The 22,959-nt window shown below is 43.7% G+C and overlaps 1 protein-coding gene across 1 annotated transcript in view; it reads right to left on the bottom strand.

Annotated features, from left to right (window-relative positions):
- Positions 1 to 21,543, bottom strand: part of agap3 (ArfGAP with GTPase domain, ankyrin repeat and PH domain 3) — a 91,192-nt gene extending 69,649 nt beyond the window's left edge. The window contains exons 1-5 of the mRNA XM_086129943.1: positions 19,383 to 21,543; positions 11,473 to 11,531; positions 7,030 to 7,117; positions 1,814 to 1,899; positions 10 to 151 (exon numbers count right to left, since the gene is read on the bottom strand). Coding sequence (XP_085986069.1) covers positions 10 to 151; positions 1,814 to 1,899; positions 7,030 to 7,117; positions 11,473 to 11,531; positions 19,383 to 20,856 — 1,849 coding nt within the window. The 5' untranslated portion in view covers positions 20,857 to 21,543. The remainder of the gene's footprint in view (positions 1 to 9; positions 152 to 1,813; positions 1,900 to 7,029; positions 7,118 to 11,472; positions 11,532 to 19,382) is intronic.
- Between the last annotated feature and the right edge of the window lie 1,416 nt (positions 21,544 to 22,959).

The following is a 22,959-nucleotide window of genomic DNA, read 5'->3' as shown; positions in this document are numbered from 1 at the left end:
CGCAAACACCTTGTGTCCCAACGAGGACCATGGGCACCTCGGCAGCGTTCCTGTAGCTGGACAGACGCAGGAAGTAGTTGTAGACCGTCTGGAAACTGATCTCGTCCTCCAGACTGAAGACAAAGACCACCGCATCCACCCAGGCGGCAAACTAAGGGCACAGAAGAAGAAGACGGGTGTGAAAGAGAAACGATATTCACATTTTCCCCGTTGCTTTCTTGTCTCTGAACAGTTTAGTTCGATGCTCTTCGTTTTACTGTTCCAGCAACGCAAGTGACCCCAACCCATCTTTATAAATGTAGATCTGACTCACCACCACATGATGGCGGTGTACCACCATTTGTGAGCCAGTACAAAGGAACTTGCAAAAATCAAGAGCAGGTGGAAAGCGAAAAAAAATCCCGCAGTGATGCAACCTGCAGCTATTCTCATTGTCTTACAAAGAAATCTTCATCTTTGTGTCATTACGAGAGACTAAAAACTCCTCGAGTGGAGCCAAGCAGCACATCAACACACGTGCCGCTCATTTTCAGAGCGTGCACAGTATCCAGGCCAGAAGGTAAGCAGAGCTGCATGGAGTTTTGGTGGACGCAAAGGCTAGCCTTAGTTAAAAGCCATGGCTTCAGATAAGCAGTTCAAACAGCATTCCACTGCTCGCAAACCTTAACGAAACAATTGGATAAGATGTGGCATTATTAGGCAAGTTTCGATATGAATGCACAACTTTCATTGGCAAACGAGAGAAAGGGAGCATTATGGCTCGCTGGCACCCTGGAAATGAACGGCACTGCATAATTCTGAACGGCTGGTTACCATATTAGCTACACAAGAGGGCCACAGAGATTTTTTTCCCGGCTACTTCCTGTCTTGTTACCAGAAGTAATAAATCATACATGGAATAAAATTACATTTTACCACATGCGATTGAAGTAAAGTAGGTCACGCCACCTCCAGGTTGTCGTGACTGAAATGCATTTTTTTTTTCTTGTGTCGGACTCTGTAAAAAGAGTAGAGACGAGTGGGAATACCCATTCTTCTATTTTCTACAGCGCTTGTCCTCAGGTGACAGTCACCGCTGAGTTGGAGCTTTCCCCAGCTGACTTTATGTTGGCAGGGGGTAACCTGGACTGATTGCCAAGTAATCGCAGGGCACACATAAGCCAAAGAACATTACTCCACATATTACCACTAATGGATAATTCTGAGTCTTCAACATGTATGTGGGGAAGACGGTGGAGGAACAGGAGAGAACTTTCAAGTCCAGATCCTTTGGAACCTCAGACTTCTGAGGCAGATGTGTTAACCAAAAGAACACTCAAGTGTATTAAGTGTAGGAATATATATATACTGTGTGTGTGTGTGTGTATATATATATATATATATATATATATATATATATATATATATCTCAAGATTTAAACAAATTAAATGAATAGTAAAATGACGAACGACTGTGGCGGCTGCTCGGTCTCAGCATGAGGTTGGATGATTGCGGAAGAGCTTCCAAAAAGAGGAAGATAGAGGATATGAAAGCTCATTATGTGGTCAAGTTTCCTCCGTTTTATTCTTTTTATTGCTGAGGTTTATGAAGATTAGCTACCTTCGCTTAGGTGTTTGACTGCAAGTTGCTCGTTGATCCGTTGTGACCTTTAAATGTGTGTGAGCGGAGAAGGGGAATGGGGGGGGGGGGGGCGGGGAGCAGCAAAAGGAGAGCAAGCAGGGAGGTAATGGTGTGTGGGCTAACACTCTCTTTCTCAATGACTGCTGCTAGTGCTGATTCTTTTTTTTTTTTTCAATATGTGTACACACTCACCTGTAACTCTGGAGGTCCTCCTTCATCTCTGATCAGGAGGAGGTAGCTCTGCCCGTCCACCACGATCTCCTTCTTGAAGCGTCCACCTGAGGAAAAAAGACATCCATTCTTGTATTTTTCTGAGTCTTTTTTTTTTTTTTAGATCTTTATATCTTTTATATGCTGCCCAATGATCTCTTGAGATAAGGGCTGGGCGATTATGGCCAAAAATAATCATGATTATTTTGATTGATATTGAAATCACAATGAATAACAATGATTATTAATTGATTTCTAAACAATATTTATCGAAGTGGCAAAACCAAACTACTCAAAACTATCATGGTAGCCCCATGCCCATTCATTCCTGCACATTGAACATTTTCTTCTTGGTTCTATTCTTTTTACCAAGAGCAAAATGACCTTGTTAGTATATATGTGAAATTCGACCGTCTTGCATTTTCACTCAGCCGGACCACAAACATCTCCAAAACACCTTTGCACACATTCACCCCGTGAATAAGCATTTCTTTATCATATTTATTTGATCATGTTTTGTTGTTCTATTTTTATTTTCACGAGTCTTGGGACTGACTGGGCCCGAGACCTTGGATAATCAAATTACGTGCCGTATCACGTGGAAAAGTGTGTGCATGAAAGCCTACGAAAACATCTGAGATAATATACTGCTAAGTTAGCTATTGACCAACTTTTTGTGAACAAAAGACTTGCCCATTGGCCCATTAGTCCGCCTGCGGTACTTGAGAAGTAGCACTGAGTGAAGATTTGAGACTGTTAGCTTCTCGCATTAGCCACTGAGTGGCTAGCTGCCATGTATTTGTCACTTGTGATCAAAAGGTAGGAATGTTGTATCACATTAGTCATTGGTTACATTTCCCACTTGTGTGACAATTTAAATTAAGTACCGTTGACACAGCTGAGGGGCTCAACTGTGTCACGCAGGTATCGCTGCAGAGCCAGATGAGCGTCCGCGCCAGGGAACTGGCGGCATTGCAGTGACTTTGTCGCCCGAGCGCCTCCCGCAGCAGCTGCGCATTAGACATGCTAAATTGCGATTCCTCGCCCACGTAATTGGCTCCTGAGAGACCCCCGGCCCGCTTCCTGTCAAAGCGCTCCCGAGAAGCTTCACTTCAACTTGTCGCCCAAACTTTTTATAAGGTCACGTCATGTTGTATTCTCAGGCGCACGCACATGCACGCACGCACGCGCGCGCACACACACACACACACACACACACACACACACACACGCACGCACACACACACACACACACACACACACGCACACACACTCTACCGTTTACCACTTTGTACCCCTCTGTAGTGGCTTCAAAATACCACTCCAAGAATGTTCTATTATCAACTCTTAGCAGTGGGGAGCATCACCTTCATGATCTTTTCATCTCCAGGGGGTTAATTTGTTGGTTTGTCAGCCTTTTCAATTCTTATTGGATGCTCGCTATTCCTCCCGTGAATTGTACGTGTGATACTCAATTGAAAGCAATACGTTTTATGGAGGCGAAGCGAAACTAAACAACCGAGAGATTGTCACACAGGACCAGAATCAAAATTCTTTTTTTTAAACAGAAGGTTGGGCAATAGCTAGCTGGCTCATGCAGCAGTCAACTTCTACACTCTGTGGTTCTTCATCAAATCTAACAAACAGATTGCATTGGCAGCCCTGAGTTAAGAGTTCTTTATCTTCTCATAAATTCCGTTTTTTTTCTAAATAACATATATCATATATAAATCTAACAACCTGGGTCCTCTCCTCTGCACCCTCCTCTTTATCTCGCGCCACAACTTTTCAATGGGGTTGAGGTCTGGGGATTAAGAGGGCCACGGGAGGGGCTTGATTGTGGGTTTGTTTTTCAGTAAAAATGGATTTTTAACAGATTTGAACCAGGGCTGCCAATAATTATGGAGGGTACTGTAGGAAGAGAGAACCAAAACGTTAGGTTGGACAGAAGAATAAAGGACATAAAGGAAGTGGGGGAAGGAAAGGAGATCAGCCATCAGTCCCTGAAGTGAGCACGCCCACAATTTATTCCTTCCCATTCGTCATCATTTTACATCTCGTATAAAATACAGATTATTTCCAGTTGCAGATAAAAACGAAACCCGAGGGAGTCAACACTCAAAAGTCAATCCAGTCTCACACTTTGTGATCCAGCGGAGATTAAAACATGGGGTCGGGGAGAAAACCTCATGTCTTATGAATATATCCCGAGCGCCATTCGACACAATTGAATAATAGAGTCAGTTTCGATTAGAATTGGAGATGAAAAAAAAAAGCGAGAGCCAACGTGTGCCTGGGGAAAAATTGTAACAGTACATATATTTTTTACAACGATGAGATTTTCATGCTGCTTCATAAGCACGTAAGAGTAAGATGACATGATAAAGAATGAGAGCGCTCGATAAGGGGAAAAATGCTTCGACTTTTGTCACTAAAACCGAAATGAACTTCAGCTTCATCACACAAGACCTCATCTTCAGTGAGCATTAAAGGCGATGGATGAAAAATGATTTTCAATGGCTTGTACCCAAATTGTGTTTTACTGTTTCAATGTTTTACTTTCTATGTTTAGGTGGTGAAAAAGTAATCTAACGCGGTCCTTTTTTAAAGTACACTGGGCGGCCCGGTGGTCCAGTGGTTAGCGCGGCGACCTCACAGTGCAGATGTACTGGGTTCAATTCCAGCTCCAGCCTCCCTGTGTGGATTTTGCAGGTTCTCCCCGGGCCTGCGTGGGTTTTCTCCGGGTTCTCCAGTTACCTCCCACATTCCAAAAACATGCATGGCAGGCTGATTGAACGCTCTAAATTGTCCCTTGGTGCGAGCATGGATGGTAGTTCGTCTCTGTGTACCCTGCGATTGGCTGGCAACCGGTTCAGGGTGTCCCCCGCCTACTGCCCACTGGGATAGGTTGCAACATTCCCTGCGACCCTTGTGAGGAATTAGGGGATCGGAAAATGGATGGATTACCGTACACAAAACGTATTACCTTAAAATGGACTACCGGTAGGTAGCAATTTGAAATACACTATATTACATTTAGGAAGTAAATCGTCCAAGACCAGTCAAGCATGTTGATAATGATTCCTCCCCGTTCAACTTCTGCAGGCGGGTCTGGAACATACATCCTGCAATACTGTATTTCCGTTGTCGTGATTTGGGAACATTTGTTTGACGAGCGTCCAGAGTGGACGGCGTTTGGCCTCAGAGGGTCCGCCGTGTTGGTTGGCTCTCATTAGATTGCATAATCGAGTGTCCATTCTTTCAAAAGGTTGACTCGGTTCATCTCTTCAGCAAGTAAAGCCACTCGAATCAGTCACCTCGGTCAGTCCACTTTGGCCTGCTTAGCAAGCTGAACATTCTCAGCTTGCTGGATGGATGATGCTTGCGTAACTAACGGGGAGCCATCCACGCACCAGCAGTTATTTTCTTCAGTCAGACAAAGCATCGAGAAACGAGGGTGTCTGCCTGCTCTCGTAAAAGGGATCAGAACAAGGCGCAGAATGAATGTTTTATGGAGACAGAGTCTGCAATGGGAAGCTTATAGACTGTCAGACTATGGATTTTATTACATAACCATCCAGAGGTGTCTTCAAGCTCCTTCTATGATGATGAGGAGGAGGATGATGATGATGGGTTACGTGAGCGGGTCGGGTCTAACTAAAAAAAAAAAGGAGGGTGGCTCTCACACAGAGGCTCAGACCTTGACATCCAACGGTGCTCAATCCACTGTTGCCACGGCAACACACCTCGGAGCTTGTTTCTTTTTTCTTTTTTTTTCCCCACGCAGCGTATATTAAAAAAACAGTCACCGTGGAGCTCCTTTTATCGGGATGATTGGAAATGTGCACGACAAGGCCGCTAATCAAGACTGTCAGGTGCTGTCTGGCAAGGATAATCGCGGCGCCGGGATGATTCTCCTTTGGTGCAGCGAAATGACAGAAAATCCGGCACACAAATGCATGCTAGAAGCTTTCCAGTTAATCTTTGAGCATGCCGAAGTGGGGCCAGAGGGCGCAGTTCTCATTATGATCCCGCGGATACGCTTCAGTTGTCATCCTCGCATCTCCCCAAAATGAAACTGAGCAGTCCTTTTCAGGCGGCCCAACCTTTACATTAAAAACTTTTCAGGGCACATATGATGGAAAATGAACTCGTGTATATGGATCGTTGGGTGTCTGGAAGGCCTGCCATCAGATCTAAAATCAAACTAGCAAGCAAATCTTTTTTCTCCTTATTTCTGAAAATGCGTCTGTGAGTTGTGATGTGGGACCTGATTTACATCATACCACGGAGTTTCTTCGTCCCTTACACGATGAGCAAGCGAGGCAAGAGCCACTTTCAAGTGATTGCCAGACTCCAGACTTTGTTGTATAAGACATGATCATGTCCAAAGCCAAAACTAAATCATAAAATAGATGTTTGTTTGAAATAAATAAGAAAATACATTTCTCATAAAAAAAAATCCCGTGTAACTTATAAACATTCGATTCATATTTTATTGAATAAAAAGGAAAACTCGATTTAACATAATGATTTTAATTTAATCTAATAACATGAGTCAACAAATTTTTTTTTAATCAAGGATGCAATTAATCTTTTCTCATTTTTTTTTAATGATCCCGCAAATACAGTATCTAAACAGTGCTTTCCGACTAAATAACAAAATGTCACTTTCAGAGCAAAATAACAGTCTATTGCAAGATAAACACTGCACTGCACTGATGCATGACCTTTGCATAACGTTTCCATGAACGGTGTGTGTGTGTGTGTGTGTGTGTGTGTGTGCATGTGCGTGTGTGTCTGCATGCGCGTCCATCAAGGATGATGATGGTACTTTGGGATCTTTTTTTGATTTGAAAAAGCACTGTTGTAGAGTTAGCCGCCAGCATTTATCCATGTTCTCAACACTACACTGCTTCCGCACGTCACCCCGCCAAGTACCATCGCCCTAGGATCGCCGTACAACACCCACTCACACTGTGCTCGACAAAGATCTGATCAAAGCCACTCCTGCCATTCAATCATTCCCACAATCTCGATCGTGACTAAGGGTTGGGCGCAAAGCCCTTTATGAATATTTTTTCACATAAAACACCCTAAAAATGTATTTATACATTTTGGCACGAAATGATTGGGTTTTCAACAAATGAACACACCCCACCTGTCGATCTCATGAAGCTGCCGCTTGGTGCTCTTACCTTCAGGAGACTCCTCCTGCACGTACGTCCCTGTCAAGTAGCGGTGGACTAAGGCCGACTTGCCACTGGACAGATTCCCCACAATTCCCTGCAAAAGCAACAGGAAGACAAATGGAAATGAGCGAGAGACGATCACGCAGGCTTCAAAGCTCTTTTGTTACATTTCAACTCATGGCAGCCAGTCACAGTGCAAATGAATCACATTACTGGGCCTTGCAATAACAATCAAAAGAATTCAGCAAACGTGTGTAAAGATGAGGAAATGATATCATGATGACGTTCTCGCATTTTCTCAGAACGTGGTAGGGAGTTACAGGCACATGGATGCCATATACATACACATACAGTACATCAAGATCTGGGCTGGGTAATTTACTGTACATTGTGTCATTTTCTTCAGTTGGGAACAAAAGACAGGAACATTCTGAATTTCATGGCATTTAAAAAGATGTATGACATACTGTAACTAGCCGTGACCTCTTCTAGCCGGAAGCTGAGCTGCACTGCATTTGTTGCCAGAGCTGAATCCATGAGCCATTACATGCCCTAAACTACTATTGGTACATTACAATTTGAACCGAGGCCTGTTGTCAGCAGTGAACACTGAGATCAAATGCAAACATCTTGTCATAAAAAGTTAAAATACAACCGAATTGTACTGAACAAATGCAATGTACGAGAGTGGGAAAAATAAGTTGAAGCCACTGTAACATTATGCATGGATGGAACATTTAATACAGCGATTCTTTTGCATACCATTAGGGGTAACAAGTGTAAATATAACTCCTCAACTCACTTCAACATTCCTTTGGCACCAAAATGCCACAAGATGGTGGCAAAGTAATCCTTGAAATCTTTTGGGGGGGGGGGGGGGGGGGACGGTGTATGCAGTGATGGTTGTATTTATTACTATAGTTGTTGATGTTTTATTTACTGTACAGTAGTTGCAATTCGGGGGTTGTTGTAGTGATGGCACATTACATGATAATCGTATGCATAGTGAGCTAAATTGCACTCTCCTATAATTATAATTTCTCTTTATGTTGTGCACGTAATCATTGAGCTCTTAATCATCAGCAGAGCTGGGCAACTTAATTACAGCAACCAAAAAATGCAGTCATTAATTGCATAAAACGAAAGTCCACCCATTCTATTCGCTGCTGCAAAATTAAAAGCAGCTGCAGCCTGCGGATACGATCATCAAAGTAAAACGTCGAGCTCAGCTCGGATCACAGAGGGATGTAAAGGAGCGTATTTGTACACGTGTTTGTTTAAGAGCTTCTTGGGAGAAGCACGAGCAAGAAAGTCACTTAGCATCCGTGTGATTGGTTACAGGCTTTGCGGCGTTTCCTCCCGCCGGTGTGGAGGGGTTTGAGGAAAAAAAAAAACGCTTTCAGGGGTGGTAAAGTCTGGTCAGAACAAAATGGGGCTACTACATACCTCATCTCCATCCCCCTCCTCCTCCTCAGGTCATTAGTGGGTGCTAAAGTCAGGTATGGTTCCAATTATAAAGGGCACATGACAGGCAATCTGCATCTGATATTCCCCGGTCTAACTTCAGAGTTCTCCTTACGAGTGTGTGAGTAAGCTAGCAAAACATGTAGGCCGTGTGCTGCGAAAATAATGAGTCAACTCTGAAAGGCTACTACCACCACTGCCACACCACCTTCACGCCACAGAAATGCTGCCTCAGCGCCGTCTCCATTCGGAGACGCTTCCAGTTGGAGCACTGTGGAACATTTAAGTTGTTTAGATTTGGAGACTATTTTTAAGAATGGCAGTTTTTCTTTTTTTCTTTTTTGTTTCATTTTTAACCAGTTCAGAGTGTAAAGTGCTGCCTCCGCGAGCACCATAGGCACAGCACCATAAGGGGCTATGCCAGGGGTGGGCAAACTTTTTGGCTCGGGGGCCGCATTGACTTTTAAAATTTGACAGAAGGGCCAGGTCAGCACGAGCTATGGTATATAAAAAATTTAAAAAAAGCATTTGTTGACAGTCCATATCAAACATCAACAGAACAAAAGCATGAAAGTACTATAGTAATATACTTTTTTAAATGACAACAGTGTTGTTGATGCCCTCTTTTAGCCTGTGCATTGCTGCAGATGGGTTGTGATCAGACCAGTAAAAGTAGAGCGATACAGAGGTCCTAGGTGGTCGAAATGATCCCACCCGTGTTCTGCAACTTCAAATCAATGCGCCACCTGGCGGTGAAATGCCTGTCAATACAAGTCCAATCGAAATGAATGCAATCATTCACATCGAACCTTAATTGTGGACCAACCTTCGGCGGGCCGGATTCGGCCCGCGGGCCATAGTTTGCCCACCTCTGGGCTATGCAGTTGCTCACTTGCAAGACAACACCTGTCCAGCAAAACTTCAGCAAGACATGAAATAGGATTTGTAAAGCAATGGCTCTCAGGTGGTTGTAGAAGAGATTTAAAATTTTGGTTTCTGGTCTCTAATTGATGGAATGGTCTAGATCAGGGGTGCCGAAACTTTCTTGACCGAAGATCTACTTTTCGATCAACCAACGTCCCGGGATCGAACCGTTCCCGCGCAAACGCACGCACATACACGCGCACGCCATGATGAGGAACAGCCTGACGTGGAGGCATGTGAGGCACTTTGGCGGCCTGTTAACTAAGGTAGCTCATGCGTACCGTTTTAAAATGCTTCTCTCGGCCCTCCAGATTCTTATTCTTTGCCCGTGCCCTCGGTGAATTGTCATGGGAACAAACTCTGAATGAGAATAATGATAGCGATGAAAGATTAGCGCAACAGCTCCAATCACAAGCTGCAATTGCAGACTGCTGAGCGCTAACAACTTCCGGTGACGCAGGTCACGCGCCACCGTAGGTTAAAGATTTACCCGCTTTATATTGTTTTATTTTTTTCATACTTTTGTGAAAATGAGACTGATAGGAGGATTAGGGTGCAGTGTACATTAACACAAAAAATATATTACTAACATGCACAAAGACGCACACATGGTTGTTGTTGTTTTTTTTCTCCTCGACACCCCCTGCGATCGACTTGGGACCTGTCCGCGAGCGACCGGTCGATCGCGATCGACATAATGGGCACCCCTAGTCTAGATCCTCAATACATTAAGGGGATGAGGTTTTCAGACTCAGGTCAAGTTCAAGGTCAGGTTTCCAACCAAACATGATGAAGTAGTATTTAGCTGTTATGCTGCACGCAAATGGTTGCCATCGAAAAAGTTGCCATCGAAAGTGAAGTCATTCCCAAGTATGAATGCTTTCAAATCCAACTTAAAAACTATGCCAACCCCCCCACCCCAATTCCTTTGATTAAGGTATTTTAAGCATTTTAAAAATACATTTCATTCTACGGTCTTTTAGTAACTTCAGATAACAACTTTTCATTTCTTTCCTTTGTAGATGTCTTTAAATCTTTGAGTTGCAAATGTGCTTAAATGTTAATATCCGTTCTTTTAGTAATTTTAATAAGCTACATGTTTTTTCGCTGCACTGCGAATGTCTTCAGTTGTTCAGTTTGTTAATGCTTTTAGTAGTTGTGATTTTGGTTGCGTGAAGCACATTGAGTTGCCTGGCGGATGAAAGGTGCTGCAATAATGAAGTCACCTTGCCTTGCCTAAAGCCTGAATCCTGCGTGTTATTCAGCAAAAGCATGTCACCGACAAGTTATTAAGACACTTGGGAACTATTTGAAATTGTTAAAAAAAAAAAGACAAAAAAGGGCATAATATCTCCAGGAGATTGATCTTCAGAGTTTTACTCTTTTTAAGAGTCAAAGGGAAGGGAGAAAAGGCTAAAGCTGAAGAAAAAAAAAAAAAACAACAAAGCGATTCATCTCTTGCTTAAAAAGAAATTGCCGGCGTTCGTCTGATGTCTTATCAGCGTGAACTTTTGCTTCATCTTTGAAGGTTGTGCAGCAAATGATTGCTTTTTTTTCTCCGAGGTTTAATTGTGTCTTTGCTGAACAAACCCCCGTGTGGACGCAGCCAATTAACACAAGGAGAACAAGGGAGATGCCTTTTAAGTCTTCGTGGCGCCAAGAATGGAAGTGCTCCATCAACCCCAAAGCGTATCTTCTAGTGGTCGACTTGTGGATATTCACTGTGCATTTTGGGAGCCCGAAGGGTGGAAATTATAGCCAGAACGCGCCACTCATACAGCACCAAAACTGTCACTCATCCCACCGTGTGTTTCCATGGAAACACATTCATTTAAAAAAATTTAAATAACATTAAAAATGCCCAGCTAATCATCAAGTAAATGTTAAATAAAATCCTTTCAATGTTCCCAGAGAAACATAAGCATGACGCTTATTAACTCACTCCAGGATCACACTGACGAGAAATATTTTTATTAATATTTATTGGGGGTTTTTTTGTCATTAACAATTGTAATTTGGTGCTGACTTCAGGGTCCTCAGGAGGAGAGCGGTTTTACTCACCACTTTCAGTTCTGGCACAGACCGGCTCAGCGTCCATTCTTGGCTGTTGACAAAAGAGTCTGAAATGAGAAGTACAGAATAATTCAGAAATGACAGCTCCTTATACACATTTATCTGTAACATTTATACTTGTATTAAGCAATCAGGTGCACTCGTGTTTTAATTAACAGCTATATTTGACATACAAACTGAATTGAAAGTCCAAGAATAAAACGTGAATTTTTGGGGGGGGAATACTGTATAGAGCTTTTTCTTCATCAAAGATCACAACCCAAACAATTTGACTAGTTTTAATTGTTAGCATTCCAACTTTATTCACTTAAAATAACAAATTTTCTGAATTGAAATCCCATCTTGATCAATTTTAGAACAAAGGCATGACGCTTATTTTATCAACATATTATAACAGGGTGTGACAGTAATGGTGGCCCGATGGCCCTGGGCCACTGTGGCACTGTGTCAGGACACCACGTAACTTACGGATGTTGCACCGACCGGGGCCAGTAGAGATTTCAGAAATAATATGATGAAATCTACACATCCTTGCTTTTGTACATGCAAAACAACTAAGTACAGAGAAATAACATTTACTGAAAGTCTTAAACCATTTAAGGACATTAAATATTAAATAATCCCCGAAAGTTATAATATCATGAATATATATAGGCCAGTACGGTTTCTGACAGGGGAACCGCAACGTGGCTTATGGTAGCCTCACGTCGGACCCTGAATAAGAAATCTCACACATGCGTCTCCCCCACAAAAAACTTCACAAAATGATTTGGGGCATAATATTTCATACTACTGCACATAATTAATACTTCAATATTGTCAAATTAATAATTTCGCTAATACTATTAATACTATTTGCACCATATACAAAATCACAAACTAAAACATGAAATTACTGTTTTTTTCTCTCACCCAAAATGTTTTCTATCCATCAATTTTTTTATCTTCAAATTATAACTCTTGACTTAAAAATGTGCATTTTTTGTGATCTCTACTCTCGACTTGATTAAAAAAAAGAAGAAGGGGAAAAAAAAGATATTACGTGAATGACTTTTATCTGCAAATCTTACATAACATGACCTTCCACTGAACATTCGGGAAGCCTCCTCGATGCCCATCTTTAAAACCCGCCTCAAAACTCACTTGTATTCTTTGGCATTTGACTCAGCATGACTCAGATTTGTTCTTGGTTTTGCTGTTCAGCGCTTTTTATCGTCTTTGTTACCGATTTGTTGCTTTACTGTTGTATATGTTAGTTGCTCCATGTACAGCACTTTGTATGCAGTGATGGCTGTCTGAAAGTGCTCTATAAATACAGTTGAGTTGAGTTGAGTTGAGGATGTACCCCATCTGCTGCCCGCCAACAGCTGGGTTAGGCTCTAGCATGCCGTGCGACCCTTGTGAGGATGAGCCCATCCGAAAATGGATGGATGGATCATATAATTTGACTATTCTTGTGAAACACAAAAAAAAAAAAAGAAAAAGGGAAAAATGCAATTGTTTTTGTTGTGTTTTCATTTTGATTGCCGTCAATTAAAAAAGGTGAGAAAATATTGTCTAAACTCAGTTTGAATACTGAAGTAAACCCACCAGAGTGGTAAACATTTTTACAATTTTCTCTTTATGTATGTACGCTCAAGTATCACAACCCCTGTAATTAAGTGGAGAAAGGCCCTCCGCTGAGATGGTTATGAAGCAAGACTTGTGTAAGGCGAGTGTGTAGTCTTCATGCGACCTTTTACCCATGCAAATAGTGTATACTTTTCCTGTGTACGTGGTGTAGTTTTACGCAGCACTTCAACATCCCTTTTATGGCTTGAGCATGTCACGACATGCACAAGAAGAAGAGACCCGACCGCTTGGGTTTCAAACTACACGTCAATGAATGCATGTAAACACCTCCCCGATAGCCGCCAGCTCGTTTTAAAGCATTTCCTGTTAGTTGTGTGGACGACTACTTATTTGTCGAATCATTTTATCACTGGAAAAAGATCAGTGCTGTCCTTGCAGCTCGCAGAACCACCAGGCACTAAAAACAAGGCCTAATTGAATCCATGTGCTCCACTTACCTCACCCATAAAGAATGAGCATCCCCAAATGACTATGCCCCAGAATGCCTACAAGGGTGGGGGGGAGGCTATTGCCGATTCCCCCGCGTTTGTGATGCCTTGACAGGACACCAGTGCTTTTGTCTAATAGAAAGCAGAGAGGGAAGTTTCGGCTTGTTTGCCTGCCGACTTGCATTGAAAACAACCAGTCAGTTTCCTGGCGGATTACACTTAAAGGAAAAAAAATGCAAAGCCAGCAAAAAAAAATAAAAAAAATAAAAAATGGATGCATGGTGGTTTATTTTAGTGGGGGGACCTTGAAATCTATATTTTCCCCGCAACAATTTTTCCAACCAGCGTTCCCACTTCAAATTATAGAGGGTGACTTTTAGCTCGGAATTAGTGCTTCTGTTTCCTTCGTTCGGGCACCAAATGATGTTGGCTGTTGGACCATCAAAAAAATAAAATCAGCCAGGATGACTTGTTATTGGCTACTTAACTCTATGGGCTTGATGGAAGTCGTCCATAGAGTGACAGAAATGACACAACATTGTATTGCAAACCCTTTCGAACAGGCTAGGAAAGTAATTTATGTGAGGACAGTGAGAAAACGGACCACTTCAGCAAAATGGAGACTGTTGCCGCTCTCTCTCCTCAGTTTGGGGGAGTCTAAAACTGATTCTGATTCCGTTGGTATGCCTGACGTCAGCTGGAATGGACTCCAGCTCGGAGTGACCTTGAATGGGATAAGCGATATCGAAAATGTATGGATGTTACGGATTTCTCAAGTTTATCAACAATGATCATAACGAAGGGCGGTGTAGTCCATTTTTTGGGCCAAAGTCTGCCGGAATTTGTTCTAGCTCCCCACAAGCCAGAACTAGAAAGCAGGACACAAAGTGAACGAATAGATGGATGGATGGATGGATTTATCAAACTATGAAAGTGATCAAGATCAACATACAAACTTAATTTCTACATGTCTTTATATTCTCCTAAAACAATCACTTTTTCAACATTCCTCGGAAATGACAATGTCCTATCACTGGTGAGCTAGTTTGAGAACAGACCAGTCGGCTACTTATGGGGTGCTTGGTGGCCGACTTGGTGCCCACAGTCACCGTATAGACTTCAGCTGAAGAAACAATGCCTGTAAATGGATGAAATGATCCCTTTGACCCACAAAACCTGAGGCATTCTCTCCATTTTTCATCGTTATGCGAAAACGTCAGAACGGGCTCAGTCTACCTTCCTGTTCTTACTCTTAGAAGCAATTTACAGAGCCAAGCGTTGAGCCGTTATCTGTGTTCTGCTGAGTGCCCAAACACCAAACGGTTATCTCGAGAGCTCAGTGATAAACACAATCAGCTGAGGCCGAAGCAAACATCTCCATAGCTCTCTGCTGTTCCAATGCAGTTGCGACGATGCACCCTCTGCTTCACGCTCTTAAAGTGAGCGTCTCAGTCGGTGATAACTTCCACCCAGCTAAACGACACGTGACGGTTCAACCGGGAGCCCCTACTTAAATGTGCAGATGGAGTCTGGCGCTACAATGCCCCGGTTGATTGAATCAATTTGTGAGGTTCGAGGGGATTAGTGTCTGATTTAATTCCCATTTCCGCCTGCCGAAAATGGCTATTGAGCAAACTGCTGGAAAACGTGATGGAAAACCTTAAAAAGGAAAATGCCGGCTGTTGACAGAGATGAAAGATGCGCAGAGGAGCACCACGGTCCTAACGTGCCTCAGTCTATCATTGACCTCTGCTAACGCAACATTTACGGGGGGAACATTTGCATTAAAAAAACGGGACAGATTTTTTTTCTAAAAATAATCAAATAAATAAGAATAAGTATGGCTGCAACAGAATGTGCCTTCTTGTGCCAGGGTTTGTAACTACTTACAGATGACACAGTATGGATCCAAAACACTTAACAGGGTGTCAACACCATGCATGTCGCATGCAAACAGCAGTGAATCCATATCACATACACAACTGCATTCAGCAGATCAATTAACTCAACACAAACAAAACACCTACAAATGATGCTCATCAATAGCATTAACTAGGATGCTAACCTAATTGCGCTCTGTTGAAAACCAAGAACTCTGTTGCGTTCAGTCCGCATCGGATTCAACTAATGCACGAGATTAAAAATCTCTGTCGTCATGAGTTGTTCCAATCCCGGCGAGGTAGTAACCTGCGCTGCGTTGTCATTTTTTTCGCCGTCTAATGTAGTGGTGCAGTCATCACAATTTTCTGACCAATCACTGATTCTTAAAAAGCATGAACTGCCGATCCCAATTTTTTTTTCCCACAACCAATAGCATACGCCTAAAATGTTCCAATTTTGTTGGAATGTAAAACACTGAACAATACCTGGCAATCAACACAAACAGATTGTTTTAATTGCACATGAAGTCGTGAGAAGACTTTTCGTCATTTCACAGCAGAAGGGGACAGTGGGTGACTTTTTCAGACCTCTGCACAGGGAGATGAGACCGGTGGACAAGATCGGTTTTATTTTCAAGGGATTGGCCGATCACCCAATCCCTCGGAAATGAAAGTAATCGTCCCAAATTCCGATCCCGGCATATCGATCGGTGCACTCCTCATCTACTGGACTCCAGCAAGAGAAAATAAGACCCATGCATGTTATACTTTGCCATTTCAACACCTCAACTCCTCCCAACACTTGAATCACCCCACACTGATCACTCAAACAAACGTCCACACAAGAGAGAAGCTTTGTTGATCCACAGGTAGGGTGTGGGGGGTGACCCGGTGTTAGGTGGGCATTGTTGGAACACCTCAAATCCCTCACTATCCCATCCCCCCAAGCAAACCTTCCAGAGGTGTACAGGATCGTCACTAGGAAACACTTCCACTCAGGTGTGCTTAGTTGTCATTGTTTAGGGGTTTTGGGAGGGGGCGGGGGTGTTTCAGCTTCCTGGATCTAATTAGGCGGCAAGCACTTTAGGCAGGTAGTGACACGCAGCGAGTCCCACCCAGGGCAGCGAGCACTCACCAGGCGCACCTACATTCCTAACGCCTGACTGCCTCGCACTCGGGGATTAGAACGGACAAATACAGCAGGACCTGGCCGCACTCGCTGAGACGTCTCCGAGGTAACCGGTGACAACACAAAAGCAGCGGAGGACGGACGGCGGCCGACCTTAGGACGCAATACGACGGCATAAAGTATCACCTTTGCCGGTTCAAAGGTCGACCTACCCATTGGCAGTGGATACAAAACACATAAAGTAGCGCACATACTGAGGCTATAGTGGAGATTTAATTGTGAAATTTTTATTGCAGCTGCTGGCTCCTTTCCATAGAACGTAGCTAAAGTCAATATTGAGCTGGGGACAAAAAGCCTTTTGCTGCCCCTTCTACACTGAACACAAGAAGTGTACCTGAGTGCGTCTGATGACAAAATTAAGCAAAAATGTATGCATTTGACAGATTTTTCTGCAATTATTTGTCTTTATGGGATGGGAGAACCTCTCTCCAAATCTGCAAAGGTTGAATCAAGGCCACAGGATTTTTCTTGTTTATTGAAGACATGTTGTTACCTCTGCCTCAGTACAACCTTTGTAGATTACCATGACCTGGATGACTGAGAATCTCCAGACATACAGTCCTCTCTCTCCTGTTTCAATTACAGTGGTACCTCTATTTACGAACGTCTCTTCAAACAAAATTTTCAAGTTACGAAACGCCTCAAAAGAAAATTTTGCCTCTCGTTACGAAATCATTTTCAAGACACGAAAGGTAAAAATACAGCATGGGCTCCTACTCGCAGCTCAGAGTTTCCTGAACGCAACATACTTCTAGCTACTTTGCCATTGGCTGTTTCCCATTGGCTTAGAGGGACTTCGACCGTATGTGTCTGTGTGTCGATAGATAGATGTGTGCTTATGCAGCATCATTCGCCTCTCGGGCCATGAGGTGTTCCGATAGTTTAAGGGAAACGTGAATCCCCAGAAAAACTGTTCACCAGTCGGGCGATCGCTCACTTTGCTGATGTTTGCCTTGGACATTTTCGAAGGCTTGTTAAAAGCCGACAAAAGCAGACGTCCTTTGCTCAGTTGTTTACAAAACGCCAGTCAAAAACCACTTCTGAGAGAGAACGTGCACTAAAGAGAGCAAATAACGATGAGGACTGAGTTCAAAGTTAAATGACCATCATTTTTAAGATAAGATAAGAAAACTTTTATTTGGAGAATTTCCCAATTTACAGCAGCAAAATTGGGAAAGGGAGAAAGTAGAAGACAAAAAGTATAAATATAGTTATAAATTATTCTTTACTCTGTTCTTTGTTTTTTACATTATGCACAACTCTCATTTATTGTGCAATAATCTAATTTGTAACATGTATTTGTTACATATTTTGATGCATTTTCATGCTTTAGGAAACATTTATGTCTGAATTTTGGGGGGTTTGGAACGGATTAGCGCATTAAATGGAAAACACGTCTCTCTACACCGCCCGATGGACCTGATTCCGTTTAGATCAGGGGAAGTAAGGGTACACTTCGTAGACAGTGTTCACATGCGGGCAGCTCAGTGTTAACTGCCACCCAAACGCCAACTTCACTTCATTTGAACTACATTGCAAACCGAAACAGAAGCACTGATGCAGGCGCATAAGCAGTCTCTCAGTTTAAGTGTGTACTACATTCGGATTGGAGAAGAAGGTTTCTTTTTATTGTGGCTAATCAAGGTTAATGAAGAATTTTAGTTGGCTTAATCCGCATAACTGTGACTTTTCTGGGGTTAATTTGGAAAAAAATGTCACATTTTTGTACTCATGATTATGAAACACCGGATAGCTACCTTATGGCAAAATGTTAGCTAGCCATTTGAGTTAAAACAAATTATAATAATCAGAAGCATATCAAAGTGTAGATGATAATTTTGTAGCATTTTAAACAAGGCAGTGTATAATTAGTAGAATTGACAATTTTACTCTTTACCCCCCCCCCCCCCCTGCGCCCCCAAATCCTGGTTCATGAAGAGCTCGTAATCACGAGAGTGTTGTACAATTTCCTGCCAAAGGCAATGAGCTGGGATATTTTCACTCTTGGTCTCAACAAGTTGTTTTTTAATCAGCATCTAATAAAGGTTAATGAAGCCCTGAAGAATGTCGTGTGGGTTCACACAAAAGGCAATGGATAATTATTATTATTTTTTTTTTATGATTTAGTTTTATGACATATTTTTGAGGTAAGTATTCACGCAAACAAAACGTTTGCATAAATGGTTTGGAAACCCTGTGGTGTGACAAGACCAAAAGAGCCCAAGTGCGGAACAGAACACTGTTAAGAGTTAACCTTTACACACCGCGGCTTAATAAGCCTTCTCCACCTCTGCCCTAGTCATCTCAATTTAGCTGCATTAGCCTGCCAAGAGCATCCCTAATACAGCCACGGACTCTTTTAATGCGGCTAGTGTAGGCTTGCGCCTTTGAAAGGCCAACTTAGAGACTTTTCTTTGTCTGGGGCATCGAAAAAAAAGAGTTTCCTCGACCTCAAACAACCGTGAGAGCGTAAGACAATTCATGTTGCCGTCATATGGATCAAACATTAAGAAACTGACTGTGAGGCAAAGTTGTAGTGAAGGGACGGAAATGGACCCAAAAATAGAAATTCCGAAAGCACTCCACATGTTTTTGAATGCCACCCAAACCCCAAATTCCCCATGTGTTTCTCATTTGCCTGTCCTATTTTGTCTTTTTTTAAAGTGCACTTGAGACTTTTTTTACAGCAACTGGGGGAGATGGGGGCAGAGTTGGGGGGGGGGGGGGCAATGTGAATAGAGCACACTGAGTGAAGAACTAAAGTCTTACCTTGACCTTTATGAGACTCTGTGTCTGCCAGGGTCTCTATGGCGACAGGGAGTGACTTATTATTCAGAGTCATCACATGCTGGCCTTCGTCTTTCGATTCGCATTTGACCAGCTGCTCTTTCCTCCTGAAGCGGTTGGCTATGAGCTGCCAAATGCTGGGCTCCCCCTGAGCTGGTTTGGTCAACTTGGTCGAGCACATGGGTACCTCCATCACCTTGACCTTGCCCCTGCTGCGGTACTGGATGTACTGCATGCCGCCGTCTACAACCTGCCCACCGGAAGATGGCAGCGTTCTCCCCGTGAGGTACGAGAAAGGCTGAGGAGGCATGGTGTCAGCAGTTTTGGCTTGAGAGAGTTCCCTTGTAGCCCCTTCACACCCTGGAGTCACCTTGTCCCGTGGCCGAGTCCTCCGGATGCGCATACTCAAGCTCCGTCTCAATGAGCTCAGCGTGCTTTTCGGAGCATCCGATTTGACAAACTTTAAAGCCGACTTCGTACATTTGTCACCATCGCTGTCCTTGTTCTTATCGGGAGAGCTTTTCCCAAATAACCTCCAACGGAAGGCTCCTTTCAGGAAGTTTCCCCCATCGTGGCCTGTGTGGCTCTGCTGCCTGCTTACGTCGTCGTCAGAGGCCCGTTTCCTGAGCTCCAGTACAGTCATACTAAGAGGCCTGGTCTTCACGCTTCTGTGGCGCTCCCTGGGGATTACCTCAGCAGGAACCGGGGCTTGGTGAACCACAACCGGATTGAGACCATCCACGACCCTCAGCTCAGCCTTCCTGGTCCTGTACAGCTGACTACCCTCCACTACGCCTGTCCTTTTCAGGGAGTTTTGCTTGCCCTGCTCCACGAGGACCGGGCCTGGGCCCGAAAGCATGCACACGCTCCTTGGCCTCCGGAGTCGAACCGGTTCGGGCTCACTTTGCTGCTCCGCCGGTTCGCCATACATGCTCATGCTCCTCCTGCCGAGCAAGGCCTCATCCTGACGGGATCTGGGCGGTACAGCCCGAGGCAGCGTGTACCCTGTGATGGTGCCATTTCCACTAAATGACAGTATTCTGGCGTGGACACTGACGCGGTACTTGTGCGAAGTCCGGGCGTCTGTCTCGATGATCTCTGAGGAGTTACCTGAGCTCTCGGAGGGATGTCTCATAAACCCGTCACTCCTCATTTTTCTCTCCACCTCCACCTCCTCCTCCTCCTCCTCCTCATTCTCCTCCACCACCACGTCTTGGCGTAGACTTCCTGCTCTCAGGGATGGCCACCCGTCGAGGATGGGACTGTTCTCCATGATTTGGTCACCTGGCTTGCAACCGTCCACCAGGGTGCAGGGTGTCACCCAGCCCATTCCTAGCTCGGGGACAGGGTCATCTCCCCGCGTGTCCTTTAATGTTCCAGAGATGTGGAAAGTGGTTTTCCCCTGCTGCTGATGGCCAACTGTAGCATCCGCTGTCCCACTGCTGAGGAATAGCATGGCACTGTACCCAAACCGATTCACACACTACAGACAAAAGGACTCACATGCTGCCAGGAGGTTTTGGCATTCCTCAATTTGAAGACCAAATTCCAGTTCCAGACATAATCCTTCACCTTTGACACGAGAGCAAACTTCAAACAAGTCGGAGCAGAGCCTCGCTGCCACCTGCATCCTCGTACAAGCACTTGGACAGCCTCCGCGTCCTAAAGAGACTTTGTTCTACTTGGTGGGAGTACAAACCAGCAAACTTAAGAAAAAAAAACAAAAACAAAAAACAAACAAGACTTCCACACAGTTGCCAAAGTCACGACTACAAAAGCTGCAAAAAACAACTCATCCCTCCTCTTGGGCAAGTTGCGAACTGTGAACAGCTCTTGTTGCAGACAAGTGCTGCAGACAAGCCCCTTTAATCTCTGTGCTGAGGGAGTGTGAGTCTCTGAACTTTCAAGCAGAGCCATGCAACCCCTAGGAACACATGGAAAACAAGGAGTGGAACCCACAAGCTCTTTCCTCAGAGCTGCTGCTCCTCCAGCAGCTCTCGGAAACATGGATAGTCAAACATGGAATTGGAGCTGATTAAACACACATACGCACACACACACTGCTGGAATCAACAAAGGCTACAATCTGAATCAGCAATGAAAGGAGACCGTGTTCCGGCCATATGCAGCAACACAACATGGGGGGGGGGGGGGGGGGGTACTTTCACTTTTTAAGTCACAGGCATGTTGTCATTCTTTCATATTTCGGCAGTTCAGTCAGAAAGAATATTTTAGCTACAACTGCACAGACTCATATACACATGTAGTTGGTGCCACTACATAGCCCACACACTGCGTGGGAAGCGAAGAAGCTATTTTTTGGTGGGGAAATGTTCTGTTTTCTCCACAGAACTGCTCATTTCAATATCAGAAAACATTCAAATCAACAATATGGGGGGGGGGGGGGGGATTGTTAGAAGTAGAAGTTAGAAGTAGCACAGCGTCATGTTTGATGATCTATTATTTTGCACAAAAAGAGTCAACATTTGCGTTAAACTGGCAGTGTGGTTGAAGCAGGAGCACTGCCCCCTTGTGACCAGAAAGAGGCAATCTAATGGCGTCACTGGAGCAAGCTGACTGAAATCTCACCTTTTCCTCCAAATGATGACAAAATGGCAAGAGCTAGCAAAAAAGCAAAATAAGTCATATTTACACTGCCTGTAAAGGTCTGCATTTTACAGAGAATGAGGGTAAGACATGATCCAGCACTTGTGTGAGCAATGCAAGCAGTATCTGAAGCAGAAGGTATTCCACAATACTACAAGAGTTGTGCATAATTTATCACCTCACACTTATTCCTCCCATCCTGTGTGTTGAAATCGATTGTGGACAAATATTATGTTTGTATGTCACAGCAGACACTGGCATTGATCTGATCAACTTATCTTTAATGGAAGAATCCAGCAAAAAACAAAGCAGTAATGAACAAGGGTGTGTTGGGCTGATTTTAGAGAAAATGGCACGATGAACTCAGATTGACCTAATTAAAATTATTAGAATGTCTATGCAGCCGTTTTCTATAGTGGTTGTCCTCATTAGGATTATGGGAGAGCTGGAGCCTAACGCAGGTTGGGTACAACCTGGACTGGTTGCCAGTCAATCGCAGGGCACACAGAGACGAACAAGCATCCACGCCCACTTTCACACCTAGTGACAATTTAGAGTGTTCCATTAATTTGCCATGCATGTTTTTGGAATGTGGGAGGAAGACGGAAGACACAGAGCATACCCACGCAGGCACGGGGAGAACATGCAAACTCCACACAGGAAGACCGCAGCCGGAATCGAACCCTGCACCTCTGCACTGTGAGACCGACGTGCTAGCCAATCGACCACCATGAAACAAATAAATCAAATCAAAATCACATTCACAAAATTTTGAGTTTTCAGTGATGCCAACTTGCAAGAATGGAATGGGGGAGGTCCATTGTGTACCCAGAGAAAATACAAACTTCACAGAAGAAGCACAAAATAAGAAACTCCAAACTGTGAGGCAGATGAGCTAACCACGTGCCCCATTATGCACCAGAACATTTTAAAGGCACAAACAAGCACATGC

This window comes from Hippocampus guttulatus, chromosome 14 (genome assembly GCF_054856545.1).
Source record: "Hippocampus guttulatus isolate MCC_2025c chromosome 14, RoL_Hgut_1.0, whole genome shotgun sequence".
NCBI classification, from domain to species: domain Eukaryota; kingdom Metazoa; phylum Chordata; class Actinopteri; order Syngnathiformes; family Syngnathidae; genus Hippocampus; species Hippocampus guttulatus.
The sequence above is the reverse complement of the archived record's forward strand: the minus strand, read 5'-3'. Positions and strand labels throughout refer to the sequence as shown.